We start from the raw sequence: 19,695 nt of genomic DNA on the forward strand, positions 1-19,695 counted from the left end.
GAACACGTGCTTCTCAACCCGGCTCATTGTCCAGCCCTGCAAAACACAACTGCGTGTGTCAGGTATACTAGTATAGTGCCGACCGCGAGATCGCTAGTTTCTAAGTGCTGTGATGGGTAGCTGACGGGAAAATAAAGCATGCAAGAGAGATGTGCTCTGAATCGAGCAGGGCTCTAGTGTCTCTGGGTGTGCCTTATTTTCTTTGAAAGAAGCCATGTTACAGAATTGTAAACATGTGCACGGTTTTGAGAGGGAGCAGGTTGTAAAGGCACAAAAAACAGAGCACATGATGAGCCAGCGCACTTTTAGAAAGGTCTGAGCTCTAGGCGCACCCTGGCTCCGCAATATTATACCGTTTTTATACAGAGAAAGTGAAGCAAAGGGCGGCAAAAAATTTGCCGAGGATCACACTGTTGATCAAGCGGGGATGCTGGCTTTAGAATCCATTTATCCTGGACTACACCTGTTATTTTAGTCATTTAGGCACATGATCACATATCACCCGAATTATCAACTCATCAAAACTATGAGGTCATTTTTGTGCTAAGGATCGACCTTTAGAACCCCCGTCAATTTCACCCATTGAGCTGTGTACGTAAGCGTAAAGTTAAATGTAACTTGAGTGTGTTTAGAATACATAGTACATTCGCTGGAACCAGTCTATAATTAATGAACATCTATATCTGAATTTGCTAAAACTCACTCTGTGATGACAAAATTAAGAATTATCAACCCACCTCTTCAACAACCAATAGCAATTACAAAGCGCACTGAAGCCCACGTTGGACGAGCAAGCACAAACCCACCGTGAAAGCCTTGCAGTGTCCCAGACAACTGTGCATTAGACTGGCATTGTGTGGTTTCGGCTGTGCACTGTGTCTAATGTCGTAGCGACTCTGCCTGTATGCCGATTTTTGAGCTATATCAAAGCGCCTTGAAGCTGCCATGTGGAGCATATAATAAGTAGTATTAGAAACTGTATAAATAAGTGATACCCTTGCAGAAACTAGGTTCTCTCGCGAATGAAACTATCTGGCCAAAAATAAGACGACAAAGCGGATAGCGGGAGTGCCCCGGTTGACCTTGTGAGGCCCGGCGGCTCCCGAGTGATCGGACCTGCGGTGCTGCGGGGGAGACTCTGGAGGGCATCCCAGAAGTGTGAGCACCCCGGGCCAGTCGTCTGCTTGTGTCCGCACCCAACATCCAGCACAATGGCTGCGGAGGGGTTGGGGGGGATTTGGTGGGGAAGCGCTGGAATGAGAGGCCGGGGGCATTAAAAAGAAAAGTTTTTAAAAAAAAGAAAACTTACCTGACTGCCGACTTGGGTCCGACCGCACCTCATCTGCTGTCCCCTCCTGGGACAGGGTCCGCGTTGGCGCCTTCCGTTTAGTGGCTGGTGACAACAGCAACCCCTCTTCGCCAATCCAGAAGCGGCGCCTTCTCCTGAGCAGAGGGGAGAGCAGTGAGGGCGTGTACCCTTCAGAGTCTCTCTCTTGCCTGTTTTCGCTGATGGGCACAGCTGACTCGAGTTGCACGAACGGGAGGGGGGCGGGAGAGAACACGGACGACGGGAGGGGGGCGGGAGAGGACACGGACGACGGGAGGGGGGCGGGAGAGGACACGGACGGCGGGAAAGGGGAGGGAACAGGAACAGGAGATAAGTATCTCCAGGGTGTATATTTAGGAGTACTGAACGACTCTCCCGAGGGTCTGCAGTGGGGCGGGGGCGACTTACTTTAAAACATGGGGGGGGTTTGAGAGCCGCATCGGTCCCATAAAATTAACTTTAAAACTCGACCAGTTTGAAACTTGTGAGAAACCAGCACAGGCAGCCAGCCACTGATGCTGTGGTCAGAAAAGCCGATCTCCACAGGGCGGCTTTGCACTTTCAGTACCATTAAAATTGCACTTTTGTTGTAAGGTGTTATTAGATTTTTGGTGTTTGATGTTAATCAAGTTAAACCTCAGTTGGTTAGATTTTTTGGAAGTCGTAATACACTAATTCTAATGATCGCTGCAGAACAACTTTATATTCGTAAAATTATATGTAAATTGTAGTAGTTTCTGTGCAGTGTGTGCTTGTGAGTAGCGTTCAGATTAGAAGATCGTCGTTTATGTACAATACCCGTGTGGCTGTGTGTGTGTGTGAGAGGCATCCCTCACTTCTAATATAACATTAAAAAACTGCACTAAAGCATAAGCCCATTTTTTCATAGAATAAAAAATACTCAACTGTATGAGTTCACCCAATCAAAGTTAAAAAGCTGAGCTTTTGCACTACTGCATTACATATGCAGTCTTAAAAATAAAATTCCGCATTAGAATGATGGCGTATAGGATAGATAAGAATACACAATAAGCAAACCACGATCGGCCATAAAGAAAAAATACGAGTGTTTTCAAAGTATCGTCGTTCGAATGCCACTTATGGTTTTTCACTGTCTATTTTCCTTAAACAGTATTAGACCAGTCACGAGAAAATGCAAATGAAAGGTTCTGCATCCCTACAGTCCAAGTCGAAATACATTTTATTCGCATGTCCTCTCGGCTTGGAAATATACCGGAATAAAACGTACACGGTGTATAAAGACTTCCGGTTTTTTTTTATAAACCTTTTTTATTGGATTTTCCATTTCAAACATGCCATACAAATACATTCACATCAGTGATGAATTACGTATAAAGACTCCAGTTAGATACGCAGCTATTAAAATTAACGTGTCATTGATTGAAGGACTGCTGTGAATATTAATGCATTGCTTGCCTTTTCGGAAATGGACGCGCACACACTGCTTTTTTAACCAGTTTATACTAAAATTCTAAAAACTTTACCCGCAGCATTTCCGTGTGTTCTTTGGCCACAGACACAAAAACAAGAAACCGGGCTCTAAATAGGACAGTTAAACCGCATAGTTTGTTGGGTCGAATTGCCTTGGTACAACCGATATGAATGTTTGATGAGTTTGTAGTTACGTTAAAGGTAGAGAAAAGTGGACTCTTATTTACGGTGCAGTTTTTAGGGAGTTCTCCTCCTTGCTGAGCGTGTCGTATACAACGCAATATATTCATATAGTGCTGCTCCGTTTTGTGAGCTTTTGCCTAACTGCAGTGTTTTGCAGCGCTCCTTTCTGTTCAATTTGTGACTAACTAAATATTTTTGTAGTCGTCCTGTGTTGCGAGTGGGGGTGACTGTAGTATTTTTGCACATTTACTTTGTGTGTTCAGTGTTTTGCTAATTGTGTAGTATTTTTGCAGAGATCCCGCTTGTGTTGCGAGTTTGTTTTTAACAGCAATGCAGTGTATTTGTAGTTGCTCTGTGTGTTGTGCGTATCTACCAGTGCGTTATTCCTGTAGTTGCTGTTTGTGTTCATTGAGGGCCTAACATGCCAGTATTTTTGCAGAATCCATGTATATTGAGTGTGTATCTCACAGTCCAGTATTATTCAAAGTTGCTGTCTAGATTGCAATTTCGCGGATAACGGTGTGATCTTTTTGCTGAGTTCCTCTAGAGGCCCTCTTTATATTTTGAGTGTGTGGATAGGTGTGCAGTATGCCTGTAGAATCCTCTGTTTGGCGAGTGCACGCAAACAGTGCAGTACTTCTGCAACAATCCGAGCAGTATTTTTCGAGTTCCACGTTGCACGAACGGGAGGGGGGCGGGAGAGAACACGGACGACGGGAGGGGGGCGGGAGAGAACACGGACGACGGGAGGGGACACGGACGACGGGAGGGGGGCGGGAGAGGACACGGACGGCGGGAGGGGGGCGGGAGAGGACACGGACGGCGGGAGAGGACACGGACGACGGGAGGGGGGCGGGAGAGGACACGGACGGCGGGAGAGGACACGGACGACGGGAGGGGGGCGGGAGAGGACACGGACGGCGGGAAAGGGGAGGGAACAGGAAAAAACGTAACTCCGCCCTGGGAAAAAATCTCGGGAACGCCCCCGAATCTGGTCCGGCCTTGACGGACAGATCCGGCACTCAATGGCTAGCCTCCATTTATGGAGCTAGCCAATGAGAGCCGGGGGACGTTCCCGAAGTGCTTATTGGGGACATAGGATTTCACCTGCGCTGAAAGGCTGCGCAGCAGCCTTCGGCAGGCGAAACCCAAAAAAAAACATTCTGGCTCTATTGAATGCGTCTAATTAGTCTCCCTTTTGCTGTTTGAATGTACTGCAACCTCCACGATTTCTCCAGTTCTTGACCTAGTGTGTTATATATTACATGAATTGTTTTTATTTTTATTCTCTGGGTGAATTATTTCCCCCCACAGCCGTGAATGTAAAGGCCCTATCGATCGGTGACTTCCAGATAGGCAAGTGGTCTTGAAGACAAATTGGTTTTGTATGTTTGTAAGTTTAACAACCTTATAAGACATTATTGATTTAGTGCCGGCTACGTTATATTTTCAGCAACAACTTTGTGTGCGTTGTGTTGTGCTAAAAGTTCGTAGAACACCTCTGATGTATCAAACCTCAACTACAACAAGTCTGATTTATTTTGAACTATATATAGTACCACATCTGAATTATTCTCTAAACTAGTGTGAATGTGTGGTTTTAATAGTCTGCGCACCACTGTTTTTAAAGTTCTCAGTTTGCACCACAGTCGGAATACGTTATCTTCTTTCCCTTCACTTTTGACCAAGCTTTGCGATCTACATATTTTAAATGATTATGTTTTAATTCAAAGTAAAAGTTTTGTATGCATTTTCCCTTGAATGAAAGGAAAATTACCCACCCATTTGTTCCAATTTTTTGCTTTTGCTGCCATGAATGATAAGGGCAAACATTAAAGTGTAATGTTTTAGAATCTACCCCCAAAACGTAAAATGAAGTTACGGAGAAACTGTTTTTCAAATGATTTTAAAAACGACTCGATCATTTATACATGTACCAAACCTTTTCAATTTGCCATTTTCATTCAAGATTATACATATCTGTAAAGTGGAATAATTTAGTGTTCAATAATTGGCAGCAGGAAAAGAAGTAAAATGTGTTTTGTATTAACCACGTTATCTGGTGGTAGGTTAGGGGCAGCTAATGATGGAGGCCAGTGCCGTTGTCCTCTCTGAAGCTGCACAACAATCCTCCCTGATCCCTAGAAACTCATCCTTTTCTCTTCGTGCAGAACGAATCATTCCACCAGATTACTGTAGCCATGTTGTAGCTTTCTCCCTTGCAGTCTGTATTACAGGGGCATGTGATTCGAGGTATTAATTATGCTTCGGTGTTCTATCCAAGTCTTCTATCCATTTTTTTTATTACAGAGTACCTTTGTGTTGATTATTGTCAAAGGCTAATTGTGATGCTCATTTCTGTGCATTACAACAGTGATTGTTCCCTGGTTTGTTGCTGCAATCACATATTTGATTGAACAGCTAGCCATTGCAGGCTTACGTGACCAAATTCGGCTATCAGCTTTGGCTGGGAAATGCCTCCACGGGTTTGGAGAATTTGTACACACACATTTCAGTCATATACACCCTTTCCAGTCCTGGAATAAAAGAGCACATTTAAAACAACCCTCCTCTGATAAAGGTAAACCTATTTCTTTCGCCCAGCCTTCTTTCTATTATTGATAATCAAAACGTCTTTCGTCATCTTTTTGCATATTTTATTTTGAGATGCTTGTTCTTTCTACAATTCATATACCCATACAGTGAAGACTGCTGTGCACTTTTCGATTTTCTCAAGAATTCATATTTCTTATTCTGTTTGCATTTGTTGAAGCTTTTAGCTAAAGCACTATACTAAATATTTGAATGACTGGCTTTTGAATATCTATTCCTAGCTTCAAACAATGGCAGTTCAAGTAATATGTTTTATTTTAAAAGTGTTGCAGTTTGTGAAAATTATTAATCATCTTTCATAAAAGTGTTATTTCTTCCCTAAAGTGACGTATTGATATATCCATGCCATTGCCACAGTGTCATCTAGCAGTGCAACTTAGTTTAATGTAGGCTTTTGTGGATGAGAATTTTAAATTAAATTACGATTGAATTCATTTTATTGTCCAAATTGTACTAAATAGAGGCATTTCAAGGTTTTTTCTTTTCCCTCTCTAGGTTTCACTAGTTTTATGCGCAGCCCGGCTGGTGATATATTTAACCCTTTGCACTGTGAGATCTATCAAGACATGGACCAACCGCTCTGCAATTACTACATTGCCTCATCCCACAACACGTATCTCACCGGGGATCAGCTTCTTTCTCAATCTAAAGTGGACATGTATGCCTGGGTATTACAGGATGGGTGTCGATGTATAGAAGGTATTTTCTATCTTTAATTTTTTTCACAAAAGTTCCTTGTATTTAATAGAACTACAGGTATTTTACTTAGTTTTATTTTTACTATTAACACATATAAAGTTATTTTCATTACTACTAAACTGTTGTACCAATTTCTGACATAATGCAGTTCTAATATGACTCCCATATTTTATAGTTGCTCTTGACCCTTTCTAATTCAATTGACATTCTTGAGACAAAGATTTAGTTTGTCTCACATAAATCTTTTCCCTAATTCTTTTTGATTTTGGTTGCAGATTTGGAGGGCTGGTTATCCTTACATAGCTCAGGTTTGGTGTTTTCTGCTTGGTAGTCCTCAAGACCATTTTTATTGGGCCTCAGTGACAAGATCCCTAGTTTAGAAAATTACTTAGCTTTTCTCCTCAGTGCCGACTTGTTGATTAGGAGAAATGCTTGCTTATGAAGAATTCTTGATGTCTTCTCAACTAATCTTTCGTGAGCTACAGCATGCAATACTTCTTAAAATAATTGATATTCTTTTCTGATAGTAAATGTTTGGTAGTTTTATAAGTTTGTGTTGGGGTTTAGTGGATTTATACACCCATATAAAATTTGATTAAAACATATGTTGCTTGTAGTCTAATATGTTCCTTGACTATTGAACATTTTACATGTGTTACTATCTTTGCCCATGTCAATGTTTCTCCTTTTACTTGAAAGCAGCTTAATAAATTCACTGATCTATATTTCACATATGATATTGGAATATTTGTGGGATTTTTTCAGGCCGTGATTTTGGTTACCACCCACCACGCCTTTATTAAACATTGAGGAGTGGATGACCGACATGTCAGTTCCACCGGACCTGAAAAAATATATTGGCAATGGGGCATGATCCTTGTGTGTTAAACCCACACTTTCTGCCGCGGGTGCTCAATGCTGATTTGGCATAATGGACCACGTGGGGATTCTCAGGGCTTGCTGGTCCAATCTTACATACCATGAATGCATAGCACTGGTGAATCTTCTGGAGACTCCCTGGGTTGTGGTAGGGTCCTTGGAGGCACTGCCCTCCTCTGAGGGTCGACCTCAAGTGGCCTTCTGCCTGGTAATCACCATACAGAACCTTTTACATTCAGAACCATGCCTACCGTTATACTTAAGTGGAAAATTTGAATGTAATACCTGGCAGATGATAGAGCCCGCGTGAACAGATATGGGTGATCACATCCAATACCTCCCTGCTCGTGGAGTGACATCCAACTATAAACATTATCACCCATCTGTGGCTGCAGTGGGTTAAATTCACTCTCTGAGGGCCACTGTGTTTTTTGTTAAAATGTTCTAATTGTGCTTAGGCTTTTCATCTATTGTAAAAAAAATAATGTACAACGATTTTGGATTTGTATTTGTCAACAAAAAGCAGAGCTTCTAAACAGTTCCATTGTTAAGTGATTTGGAGTGAAAGTAGCTCTTTTAAGTTGACATATATATTTCTCGGTTCGTTTTATCCATATCCATCTTTAACCGCATGCGCGCTAGCGGTATTCGCGCTGCGTTTTTGAAAAAGCCGCGTTACATGACGAGCTGAGCTCGTCATGAGCGTGCGAGCGGCGCAACTCATGACGAGCTCAGCTCGTCATGAGCGCGGAAGGGGTTAAACACACTACTCAAACATTTGCATCATTTTATTGGCAATACTTGTTACATTTTTTAAGATGACAATGGTATTTAAAACCATGAAAGCATTGCCGTCGTGTAGAGCAGCTGTTTTCTTTTTCAACGCCATTTTTTTGTTGTTGTTGAAATAAGAATTTAGTTATTAATTGATTTTGGGAAGACAAATGTTGCCTGCTTTCAAAGGACATTATGCTTTTATTTGGTTTTAGGCAAAATGTGTAGATTAACTAACTGGAACTCAAATTCCATGATATTGCACTGATAGTCCAAGACTACACGGATTTGCATTGGCAATGAGCAATGTTTGCATTGCCATTTCCATATTGCCCCGGGTTGCACAATACATTTTACAATTGGAAGGCAGTGAAAACTTATCTTTTGCACTTGTTGATAAGTGCACATCTTCTTGCTCTTTGGGTATAACCCAATATGAAAGATGGGAATTAACAGGTGACCTAAGGCACACGTTCAGCCCCACCGTTAAATGTCTACAGAATCTCCTTAGACACTGCACATGTCAACTGACCAGATTCCATTTTTGACCTGGCCAGCTCACTGAAGTTCCCCATCTAAATTTTGAAGCCTTTTTGACTCACTACATCAGGACTTTATTTGTGCCCAATTGACTCCACTTACCCATTTTTAGAGTGATGAGAGTTCTGTTCTATATCTCATAAAAAAGGTTGCAACTCACTCAAGTGTTTCTGACATAGCCCTGATGGTGAACCACTGTAAATCGCTCCCAAGGTCAAAATGTTTACAATCAACCAATTACACTGTTGTTTGACCTGCAGAAAGGGCTCCACGTGATATTTAACAACAAGTTATTCTTTAATAAGTGAACACAAATTGCTGGCAGCCTATTGACGGTTGTTTTAGATGCTCTGTCCACATTTGTTTCACTTTTGCACATTTGATACACTTGAGCACTTGTTTATAGTAAATAGCACCATGCTCATGCACTATTTTGGAAATAATGGCATATCTTGTGATTATGTTTTTTGGGCCCCTTCTTGGTTTCTTCTCACTGTGATTCAAGCGCTTTTTGGGGCACAGTTTACACAGTTAACAATGTGTTTTATAAATGACCTTGCAAAAACCATTATTCCTTTTTATTTTTACTATTTAACATCGCCCAAGTTTCAAGGGATATTGGGTAGTTCCTTGCACGGATGTGCATATTCCACCCACTATAGATTCTATGTGTACTGCATGGTTCTGATTTACGCCTGTGGAAATAATTCAATCCAAACAAGCTTTATTTGACATGTAGTCATAAAAGCACATTACAAAAAATATTCAATAAATATACATAAAAAATGTCGTTCAAAGGTTATAAAGCAATCCTGTTTGGGGAAAATTAGTTAAATATAAGTTGCATATAGACTTTCAATAGAGCAAAACATTATCATAAAAAACTCCATATATACAAATGATAAAACGCATAAAAAACTCTCTATCATTGGAGCCTAGTAAGAACAGCTTCATCTTTGGTGGTTTAGGCCTGGGCTAAAAGAAAAGCTGGATGAATTTGAGTGGGTGGGAGACATTTACAATACTGGTTCAATAGACTGACTAATCACAATTTGCATAAGCATTTCACACAGATATTGATTTCAGCTTTATTGCCCACATCCACCCAAGATATTTTGCAACTGCTATTGAGATAGTAGATGAAGTACTAGTGTGTATAATCCTTTCAGCTTCCGCGCTCCTTCTAGTAGTTTACATATAGGACTCAACCAAATCCGACGCGGGGCTACATAGGCGGGACAGGCAAAAAGCATATGTGGGACTGATTCTTTGTAGGCCACACAAGCAGGCCACTTATTACCACTTGAGTTAGACCACCTAGAAGTGAAGGATCTTAGAGGCAACAAACTCGCCCTCAACTGAAAATACAATTTCCTATCTAGTGGTTGGTTATAATGTCCCAATATGATCTGAGGCACGGAATCTGTTTAAATTCCAAGAAGATTTCTGTCAAGGTGGCTGAATCACTATGTCTCAAAGTGTTATAAGTAACCATCTCCCAATACTTTTCTTTTAGGATCTTTTTTGAGGGAAAGCAGGCCTTACTTGGATCCTCCCAGGGCACTTTCATGCCAATATCTACTTAAACTTCTCTGACTCCCCTTAGCCAACTGATTTTATGAAAATGATCAGATTTTATTACATCCATAAAGCCCGCTGCATATGGCATCAATTCTGGTGTAGTCCACAACCTGTGCCAGTATAACACTGGACGCAGTTTGGCAACATCAGATAGAGGCTTTCTACCAAGATCATATAGTAACGGACATAATGGTGTACTTTGGGGGAGGTTGGTGATACTGCGTAGGAACTTGTTTTCTGAAATACTCAGATTAGACATATTCTCAAAACCCATAGTTCCACACCGTAGAGGGCTGAGCTGACCACTTTCATATCATAAACTTGGAGCACAGGTCTAATTGGTTTTGTAAGTGACTTTTTGTGTTCCATGCTTAATGCTCCTGAGAGTTGTTGGTGCTTTAATGTGGCCATGTCAATTTGGTGGTTCCACTTTAAGTCTCTCTGTATGTTTACCCCCAAGTATGTAAATGCTCTAACTTGTTCCAGTGGTCGATTATTCATTAAAATACTACCTTTAAGAGCTCTATGTTGGTTAAAAGCCATACATTTAGTTTTTGACACATTAACTTCAAGACCACAAGCAGAGCAAAATTCTTCAAAAAATAACAGGGCTCGCTGCAGCCCACTTGGGGTCTTTGAAATTATCAATGTGTGGTCCGCGAACATTAAAATGGGGACTTTTACGCCTGCTATTGATGGGGCGTCAGTGTTCATGGGTGTCATGCAATCAACTATTCCATTGATATACAAAGAAAATAACGTGGATGCCATATTGGAAACGGGCTGGTAACCATGCCCTGAGAGCCCCATCGAATTTTGGCATACTTATCCTTGTGCAACATCATTATGAGTGTGAGAAGTTCTATGGGCAGCCCTAATTCATTCAGCATCGCCCACAAGCTGGAGCGGAGAACAAGATTGAACACTGATCTCAAGTCAACAAAGACAGCGTACAAACTGCCTTTGCCCAGAATCACTATCTTCCAGTGTAAAAGGATGAAACGAAACACCCAGTCGATGGTGCTGGTATACACCCGAAAACCTGCCTGCAAAGGGGACAGTATACTACGATCTTCAATCCACTCTTGGATTTTGTTGAGGATCAGCCTGCCCACAATCTTTTGCATTGTGTCTATCAGGCTAATGGGTCTGTAATTCCCCGGTAATGATTTGTCTCCTTTTTTGTATACGGGGATTATATCTGCCCCTTTCCAGGAATCCGGTATGGGGGCGCCTTGGGCAACTCCATTAGCCACCAACAGACTATATCTTCCCCATTTTGATTTATCATAAAGGAACACATCAGCAGGAGCACCATCTCTACCTGGCGTTCTGCCCCCAACCACTGCTCCAAGAGCTAGCACAACATCATTAGATTTGAAAGCCTCTTCTGCAAAAAACACATGGCTGGGGTCATCCATGCATTTCTCAGTTAAACTACGGGCGTATTGTGGTTTCAAATGTTTGACCCAATCTTCCTGCATATTGCAAAAAACACAGTTGATGGACAGAATGTAGAACAATGTCATACATTCACCCCAGTACAAGGATCTGGGCCTAAATCCATCGTTTTTTTGCACTCCACACCACCCTGGGTTAGACACTGGCTATATGCAAATCAGCTCTGACCCTGTGCCTCATGGGAACAGTCCAGTCCGAACTACCAAGCCATGTCTTTCCCAGACCGGAATCAAGCATCCAAGGACCGGTTTCTGGCTATCAGCCTTCATCAGCCTGGATAGCTTGACTCCAGTGGTGTGGAGAGCCTGGGACTCACGTCTGAGCATACCCAGCCCACTCGGGGTGAAAATTGCAAAAAACACAGTTGATGGACAGAATGTAGAACAATGTCATACATTCACCCCAGTACAAGGATCTGGGCCTAAATCCATCGTTTTTTTGCACTCCACACCACCCTGGGTTAGACACTGGCTATATGCAAATCAGCTCTGACCCTGTGCCTCATGGGAACAGTCCAGTCCGAACTACCAAGCCATGTCTTTCCCAGACCGGAATCAAGCATCCAAGGACCGGTTTCTGGCTATCAGCCTTCATCAGCCTGGATAGCTTGACTCCAGTGGTGTGGAGGCCCATGGATTTCGGCCCAGATCCTTGCACTGGGGTGAATGTATGACATTGTTCTACATTCTGTCCATCAACTGTGTTTTTTGCAATTTTACCCCGAGTGGGCTGGGGATGCTCAGACGTGAGTCCCAGGCACTCCACACCACTGGAGTCAAGCTATCCAGGCTGATGAAGGCTGATAGCCAGAAACCGGTCCTTGGATGCTTGATTCCGGTCTGGGAAAGACATGGCTTGGTAGTTCGGACTGGACTGTTCCCATGAGGCACAGGGTCAGAGCTGATTTGCATATAGCCAGTGTCTAACCCAGGGTGGTGTGGAGTGTAAAAAAACGATGGATTTAGGCCCAGATCCTTGCACTGGGGTGAATGTATGACATTGTTCTACATTCTGTCCATCAACTGTGTTTTTTGCAATTTTACCCCGAGTGGGCTGGGGATGCTCAGACGTGAGTCCCAGGCACTCCACACCACTGGAGTCAAGCTATCCAGGCTGATGAAGGCTGATAGCCAGAAACCGGTCCTTGGATGCTTGATTCCGGTCTGGGAAAGACATGGCTTGGTAGTTCGGACTGGACTCTTCCCATGAGGCACAGGGTCAGAGCTGATTTGCATATAGCCAGTGTCTAACCCAGGATGGTGTGGAGTGTAAAAAAACGATGGATTTAGGCCCAGATCCTTGCACTGGGGTGAATGTATGACATTGTTCTACATTCTGTCCATCAACTGTGTTTTTTGCAATTTTACCCCAAGTGGGCTGGGGATGCTCAGACGTGAGTCCCAGGCACTCCACACCACTGGAGTCAAGCTATCCAGGCTGATGAAGGCTGATAGCCAGAAACCGGTCCTTGGATGCTTGATTCCGGTCTGGGAAAGACATGGCTTGGTAGTTCGGACTGGACTGTTCCCATGAGGCACAGGGTCAGAGCTGATTTGCATATAGCCAGTGTCTAACCCAGGGTGGTGTGGAGTGCAAAAAAACGATGGATTTAGGCCCAGATCCTTGCACTGGGGTGAATGTATGACATTGTTCTACATTCTGTCCATCAACTGTGTTTTTTGCAATTTTACCCCGAGTGGGCTGGGGATGCTCAGACATGAGTCCCAGGCACTCCACACCACTGGAGTCAAGCTATCCAGGCTGATGAAGGCTGATAGCCAGTAACCGGTCCTTGGATGCTTGATTCCGGTCTGGGAAAGACATGGCTTGGTAGTTCGGACTGGACTGTTCCCATGAGGCACAGGGTCAGAGCTGATTTGCATATAGCCAGTGTCTAACCCAGGGTGGTGTGGAGTGTAAAAAAACGATGGATTTAGGCCCAGATCCTTGCACTGGGGTGAATGTATGACATTGTTCTACATTCTGTCCATCAACTGTGTTTTTTGCAATTTTACCCCGAGTGGGCTGGGGATGCTCAGACGTGAGTCCCAGGCACTCCACACCACTGGAGTCAAGCTATCCAGGCTGATGAAGGCTGATAGCCAGAAACCGGTCCTTGGATGCTTGATTCCGGTCTGGGAAAGACATGGCTTGGTAGTTCGGACTGGACTGTTCCCATGAGGCACAGGGTCAGAGCTGATTTGCATATAGCCAGTGTCTAACCCAGGGTGGTGTGGAGTGTAAAAAAACGATGGATTTAGGCCCAGATCCTTGCACTGGGGTGAATGTATGACATTGTTCTACATTCTGTCCATCAACTGTGTTTTTTGCAATTTTACCCCGAGTGGGCTGGGGATGCTCAGACGTGAGTCCCAGGCACTCCACACCACTGGAGTCAAGCTATCCAGGCTGATGAAGGCTGATAGCCAGAAACCGGTCCTTGGATGCTTGATTCCGGTCTGGGAAAGACATGGCTTGGTAGTTCGGACTGGACTGTTCCCATGAGGCACAGGGTCAGAGCTGATTTGCATATAGCCAGTGTCTAACCCAGGGTGGTGTGGAGTGCAAAAAAACGATGGATTTAGGCCCAGATCCTTGCACTGGGGTGAATGTATGACATTGTTCTACATTCTGTCCATCAACTGTGTTTTTTGCAATTTTACCCCGAGTGGGCTGGGGATGCTCAGACATGAGTCCCAGGCACTCCACACCACTGGAGTCAAGCTATCCAGGCTGATGAAGGCTGATAGCCAGTAACCGGTCCTTGGATGCTTGATTCCGGTCTGGGAAAGACATGGCTTGGTAGTTCGGACTGGACTGTTCCCATGAGGCACAGGGTCAGAGCTGATTTGCATATAGCCAGTGTCTAACCCAGGGTGGTGTGGAGTGTAAAAAAACGATGGATTTAGGCCCAGATCCTTGCACTGGGGTGAATGTATGACATTGTTCTACATTCTGTCCATCAACTGTGTTTTTTGCAATTTTACCCCGAGTGGGCTGGGGATGCTCAGACGTGAGTCCCAGGCACTCCACACCACTGGAGTCAAGCTATCCAGGCTGATGAAGGCTGATAGCCAGAAACCGGTCCTTGGATGCTTGATTCCGGTCTGGGAAAGACATGGCTTGGTAGTTCGGACTGGACTGTTCCCATGAGGCACAGGGTCAGAGCTGATTTGCATATAGCCAGTGTCTAACCCAGGGTGGTGTGGAGTGTAAAAAAACGATGGATTTAGGCCCAGATCCTTGCACTGGGGTGAATGTATGACATTGTTCTACATTCTGTCCATCAACTGTGTTTTTTGCAATTTTACCCCGAGTGGGCTGGGGATGCTCAGACGTGAGTCCCAGGCACTCCACACCACTGGAGTCAAGCTATCCAGGCTGATGAAGGCTGATAGCCAGAAACCGGTCCTTGGATGCTTGATTCCGGTCTGGGAAAGACATGGCTTGGTAGTTCGGACTGGACTGTTCCCATGAGGCACAGGGTCAGAGCTGATTTGCATATAGCCAGTGTCTAACCCAGGGTGGTGTGGAGTGTAAAAAAACGATGGATTTAGGCCCAGATCCTTGCACTGGGGTGAATGTATGACATTGTTCTACATTCTGTCCATCAACTGTGTTTTTTGCAATTTTACCCCGAGTGGGCTGGGGATGCTCAGACGTGAGTCCCAGGCACTCCACACCACTGGAGTCAAGCTATCCAGGCTGATGAAGGCTGATAGCCAGAAACCGGTCCTTGGATGCTTGATTCCGGTCTGGGAAAGACATGGCTTGGTAGTTCGGACTGGACTGTTCCCATGAGGCACAGGGTCAGAGCTGATTTGCATATAGCCAGTGTCTAACCCAGGGTGGTGTGGAGTGTAAAAAAAACGATGGATTTAGGCCCAGATCCTTGCACTGGGGTGAATGTATGACATTGTTCTACATTCTGTCCATCAACTGTGTTTTTTGCAATTTTACCCCGAGTGGGCTGGGGATGCTCAGACGTGAGTCACAGGCACTCCACACCACTGGAGTCAAGCTATCCAGGCTGATGAAGGCTGATAGCCAGAAACCGGTCCTTGGATGCTTGATTCCGGTCTGGGAAAGACATGGCTTGGTAGTTCGGACTGGACTGTTCCCATGAGGCACAGGGTCAGAGCTGATTTGCATATAGCCAGTGTCTAACCCAGGGTGGTGTGGAGTGTAAAAAAACGATGGATTTATGCCCATATCCTTGCACTGGGGTGAATGTATGACATTGTTCTACATTCTGTCCATCAACTGTGTTTTTTCCAATCTTCCTGCAAGACATGGTTTTGCAGTTGTTCGGGTTGGCCCGTTCTGTCCCATTTATGATATTCCAGAACAATTTACTGTTACTCTGGTTACTAGCATCTTTAAGGTCCTGCCATCGTTGCTCATCTCAGGAGCGTTTGGCTTTGTACATAGATCTTTTGTATTCCTGCCTGGCTGTGCGTACCATAACCGGCTCTCCACCCTTAATCGTGTTCCTAAGAAAGACTCTGGCCTGCCTGCATTCCTTATTATACCAGTGGCTTGACTTCCGGTCTATTTGTTTCTTTGGTTTGCAATGCTTTACAAAATGGGATGTCATAAGCATGAACAAGCCTTTGTGAGACTGAGTGAAAAGCTCCAATTTCCCATTAGAGGACAGAATATTCTCTAACTCTATTAGAGCGCTATCCACATCTTTGTTAATGCTGGCTATTCGTGACCATTTGAGCCGTCTCATATCATTGGTGGGTACTACATCCTGGGAATGCAATTCTGCCTCCCCACCATGCGATGACTTGTGCTTCCATCATCCATGGGTTACACACAAAGGATTATAATCACTTTCAGGATGATCCCTTACAACCATATCATCGAATGTATGCCAAAATTTCGCTCTTGAGAGAATGTAATCTATCCTACTCTTGCTGTATCTGTTATTGAATGTGTTTGCCGCTAGTCTATCTTGGGGCATCCTACCATTTAGGGCCCTTAGCCCCTTTTCTAAACAAATAGAGTTAATCTGAATGACCGCCTCTGTCCAATTTTTTTACTGGATCAAGGTCCAGTTTTGGAATTTCCCACTGAGCATCTTCTTCATCAGTAAGGTGCCAATCTGGAGTGTCAAGTGGTTCAAAAGTTGTGTTAAGATCACCTGCAATAATAACGTTGGTGTCCATTGAGTATGGGCGGAGGAGGTTGTCCAAAGCCGCTAAAACTTAGGACTTGCCCCCTCTAGTTCCCCTCACATAGACGTAGTGTATATCAATGTTCTTTAAGGGGCTTAGATTTATTCTGAACACCTGGATGTCATTACTCTTGGATGGAATTTCCCTACTGCTTACACCTATTTCTTGGTGAACCCATATAGTTAAACCACCTGAAGGCTGACCTTTTGCTCCTTTTACTGCTGGAGCGTAATAGTTTAGAAAACCTGCACAATATTGTGGTGTCAAGAGCCATGTCTCTAGGAAAAGACAAATATCAAAACCATTAATAAAAGCAAGCCATTCCGGAGACATACATTTTGAGCTCAATCCTGTGATGTTCCATGATATCAGTGAGCCCCTTTTGGAAGCGTAACAAGAGTGCAGTGATTCATATGTGTGCCCTAGGGGATTATTACTAAACTCATGCTGGTACTCTAGTAGATGGGGAGTATGCGAGGCTCACAATTGGGTAGACTTTACAAACCTATTAGTACAGTTGGAATTTGTGGCTAAGTGGCTACCCCTAGGGGCTACTAAATCATCAACTCCACCAGGGCGTAGCCCAGACTCTCCCACCAGTCAGTCATTGCATTCTAACGTGGAGCTACCCATCCTGCCAGCACCGAGCTGCCCAGGATGGTGGCTAGACCGACTGCCAGGCAGAAGCCTCCTTAACTGGATAGAAGAAAAATCTGGGGAACATGTTCTAAACTCAAGGTCGAATAGATTTTCAGCCAACTCCTCCCTCTGTAGGGTTAATTCAATACAATCTAAGCGGTTGGTGGAGGAGATAAACCTATGTGCCTTAATGATGTCTTCCCTGATCACAGAACAACATCCCCTTACATGATGTATCCAGTGGATCGCCTTGTTGGTCAGAGAATCTGCACTTTCTAAGCTTTTGCTGGGATCCAGCTTTGGAACGCTCAGTATATATATTCTATGGGTGTTATATGCTTTTACTGTGTTCTAGTGCCCTCTCCCTTCAAAGTTACTATAATGTTGGCTTGCAGGTATCTAAGTGTTTTTGCTCCTATCGAGCAGTGGGTACTTTCTTGGTGCTTCCACATTTCGGGGCCCCTGATTGTTTGATGTAGGCAAGGGGTATTATATTTATAATGGAGAATGATGATATACATTTTTTCTGTTTGGCCACCTCGCTAAACAAGGGAGTGACATTGTGCTGGCCAACAAAATTTTGAGAACCAGGTGGATTTATCTGGACAGTAGATTGACTAGGTGGAACGGAATAAATTACTCCAGGGATTACACAATCTTGACTTGGAGCCCCACTATGTGACATAAGCCTGACCATGGAGGTTATTTTTTTTTAAACATAATTTTATTGTTTTTTTAAGCATACATCTTATTTTTGATGCAGTATATTTACAACAGTCATATTCATAGTATATTTGCTACAAAACATTTCCTATGTTACTTTGATATCCCGGGCCTATATCCGACATAAATTGACTGCTAGAGAATAAGCATTTATACAGTGCCGGCTCTGTCAGGCCAGTATATTCAATGGCGGAACCCATAGCTGATGCATCTCCTGTCTTATGCCAACTCGAAATCAGTTTGCTAATCAGACTGCTAACATGAACAGTAATCCAAACCACTCCCCAACACCCCCACCCCACCAGTCCTATGCATGCTCGGATATACCATATTTACATTGTATCTAAAATTTGAGGCTCTTGTTAAAACTATGCATTTTAAATCAAAACTACATCATGGTACGTGGCACTCGGGGAATGGTCTTCTCATTGCATAGTCTATTGTAAATGTAAATTGATACTTGTATAGCGCACTACTCACCCGCAAGGGTCTCAAGGCGCTTGTACGAATACCGCTGTGGAACCCATCCTGGCTTTCCCTGTGAGGTGTCCACTCCTGGGCACCCCCAAGGTGGAGGCCAGGCATCCTTAGCTTTGTGGGGGCCGTTGTGGAGATTAAGCAAGCTATTGCCCAGAGTTGCAGAGTGGGACCCCATGATTGGAATAGGCACCGAGGCGAGAACTATCAGGTCCGTGGAATTTTGAGCCCAAGACCCGGCGGGGAATTGAACCCTGGTCCCGGGCAAGACCTCTGCATCAGGGTCTGCCGCTCTAACCCTTGAGCCACGCTTCTCCACAGGGGTATTATACTGATTAATGTCTGCTGTTTTGAGGGCCTATAGCATACCATCCCATTCCAATGCTATTGGGATTTTGTGTAAGCCTCTGAGCTCCTCTCGACTCAAGCAGCACTCTCTGCACTGCCCCAACGAAGCAGCTCGCTATGCCAGGTGAGTTCAGTAGGGGGCCTCCGTGACTTCCAGTGCATAGTGATGGCACGTATCGCTAAAATAAGCGCAAAGTCTACAAAATGGTATTGTACTTTATGCTTGGACACATGTTTGTGTAGGCCTAATATACATTCCTCCACGGTACTTTGCGCCTCATGGTGTGCGACCGTACTGATTATATGCCTGACAGTATTGCAGAACCCTCGTATTCTTGGACATGTCCATATCATGTGTAGCAGGTCTGCCCCTTCCGATAGACATCTCGGGCAGTAATGCTGCACCTGTGGGGACATTTTGTTTAATTTATGGGGGGTAAGATAAGCCCTGTGAAGAATCATGATCTGAATAAATGTAAACTTTGCATTCCTTGATAACTTTTTGGGGTGTTCTACAATGCCCGCCCATTCCTTGTCCACCAGGTCCCTCCTTATGTTCCTAGTGCATGCCGCACGCAGTGAATCCAGAGCAACCTCAGTATGAGTATAGCCACTTAATAAGATGTCTGCCTCTGCCCATATAATAAAGCGCCTGACCATGGAGGTTAAATTATCAGTAAGTGCCTCAGGGTTCCTATTTCGTCCCGAAGTGAGTACACCACCTGAATTACATCCTGTAGAGCTGGTGTATGGTTTACAACTAGCTCTATAGTTTTATCTGTGGTGAATCAGGTAGCTGTGTGTTCCCCTCCCCCT

At 44.1% G+C, this 19,695-nt stretch overlaps 1 protein-coding gene across 6 annotated transcripts in view; it reads left to right on the plus strand.

The window, feature by feature from the left end:
* PLCH1 (phospholipase C eta 1) overlaps positions 1-19,695 on the plus strand; it is a 942,696-nt gene that overhangs the window by 592,892 nt on the left and 330,109 nt on the right. For all 6 annotated transcript variants that reach the window (XM_078667769.1, XM_078667764.1, XM_078667766.1 and 3 more), the window contains exon 8: positions 6,071-6,274. In XM_078667769.1, the coding sequence (XP_078523895.1) occupies positions 6,071-6,274 (204 nt within the window). The remainder of the gene's footprint in view (positions 1-6,070; positions 6,275-19,695) is intronic.

The sequence above is a fragment of the Lissotriton helveticus genome, chromosome 11 (assembly GCF_964261635.1).
Source record: "Lissotriton helveticus chromosome 11, aLisHel1.1, whole genome shotgun sequence".
Lineage (NCBI taxonomy): Eukaryota > Metazoa > Chordata > Amphibia > Caudata > Salamandridae > Lissotriton > Lissotriton helveticus.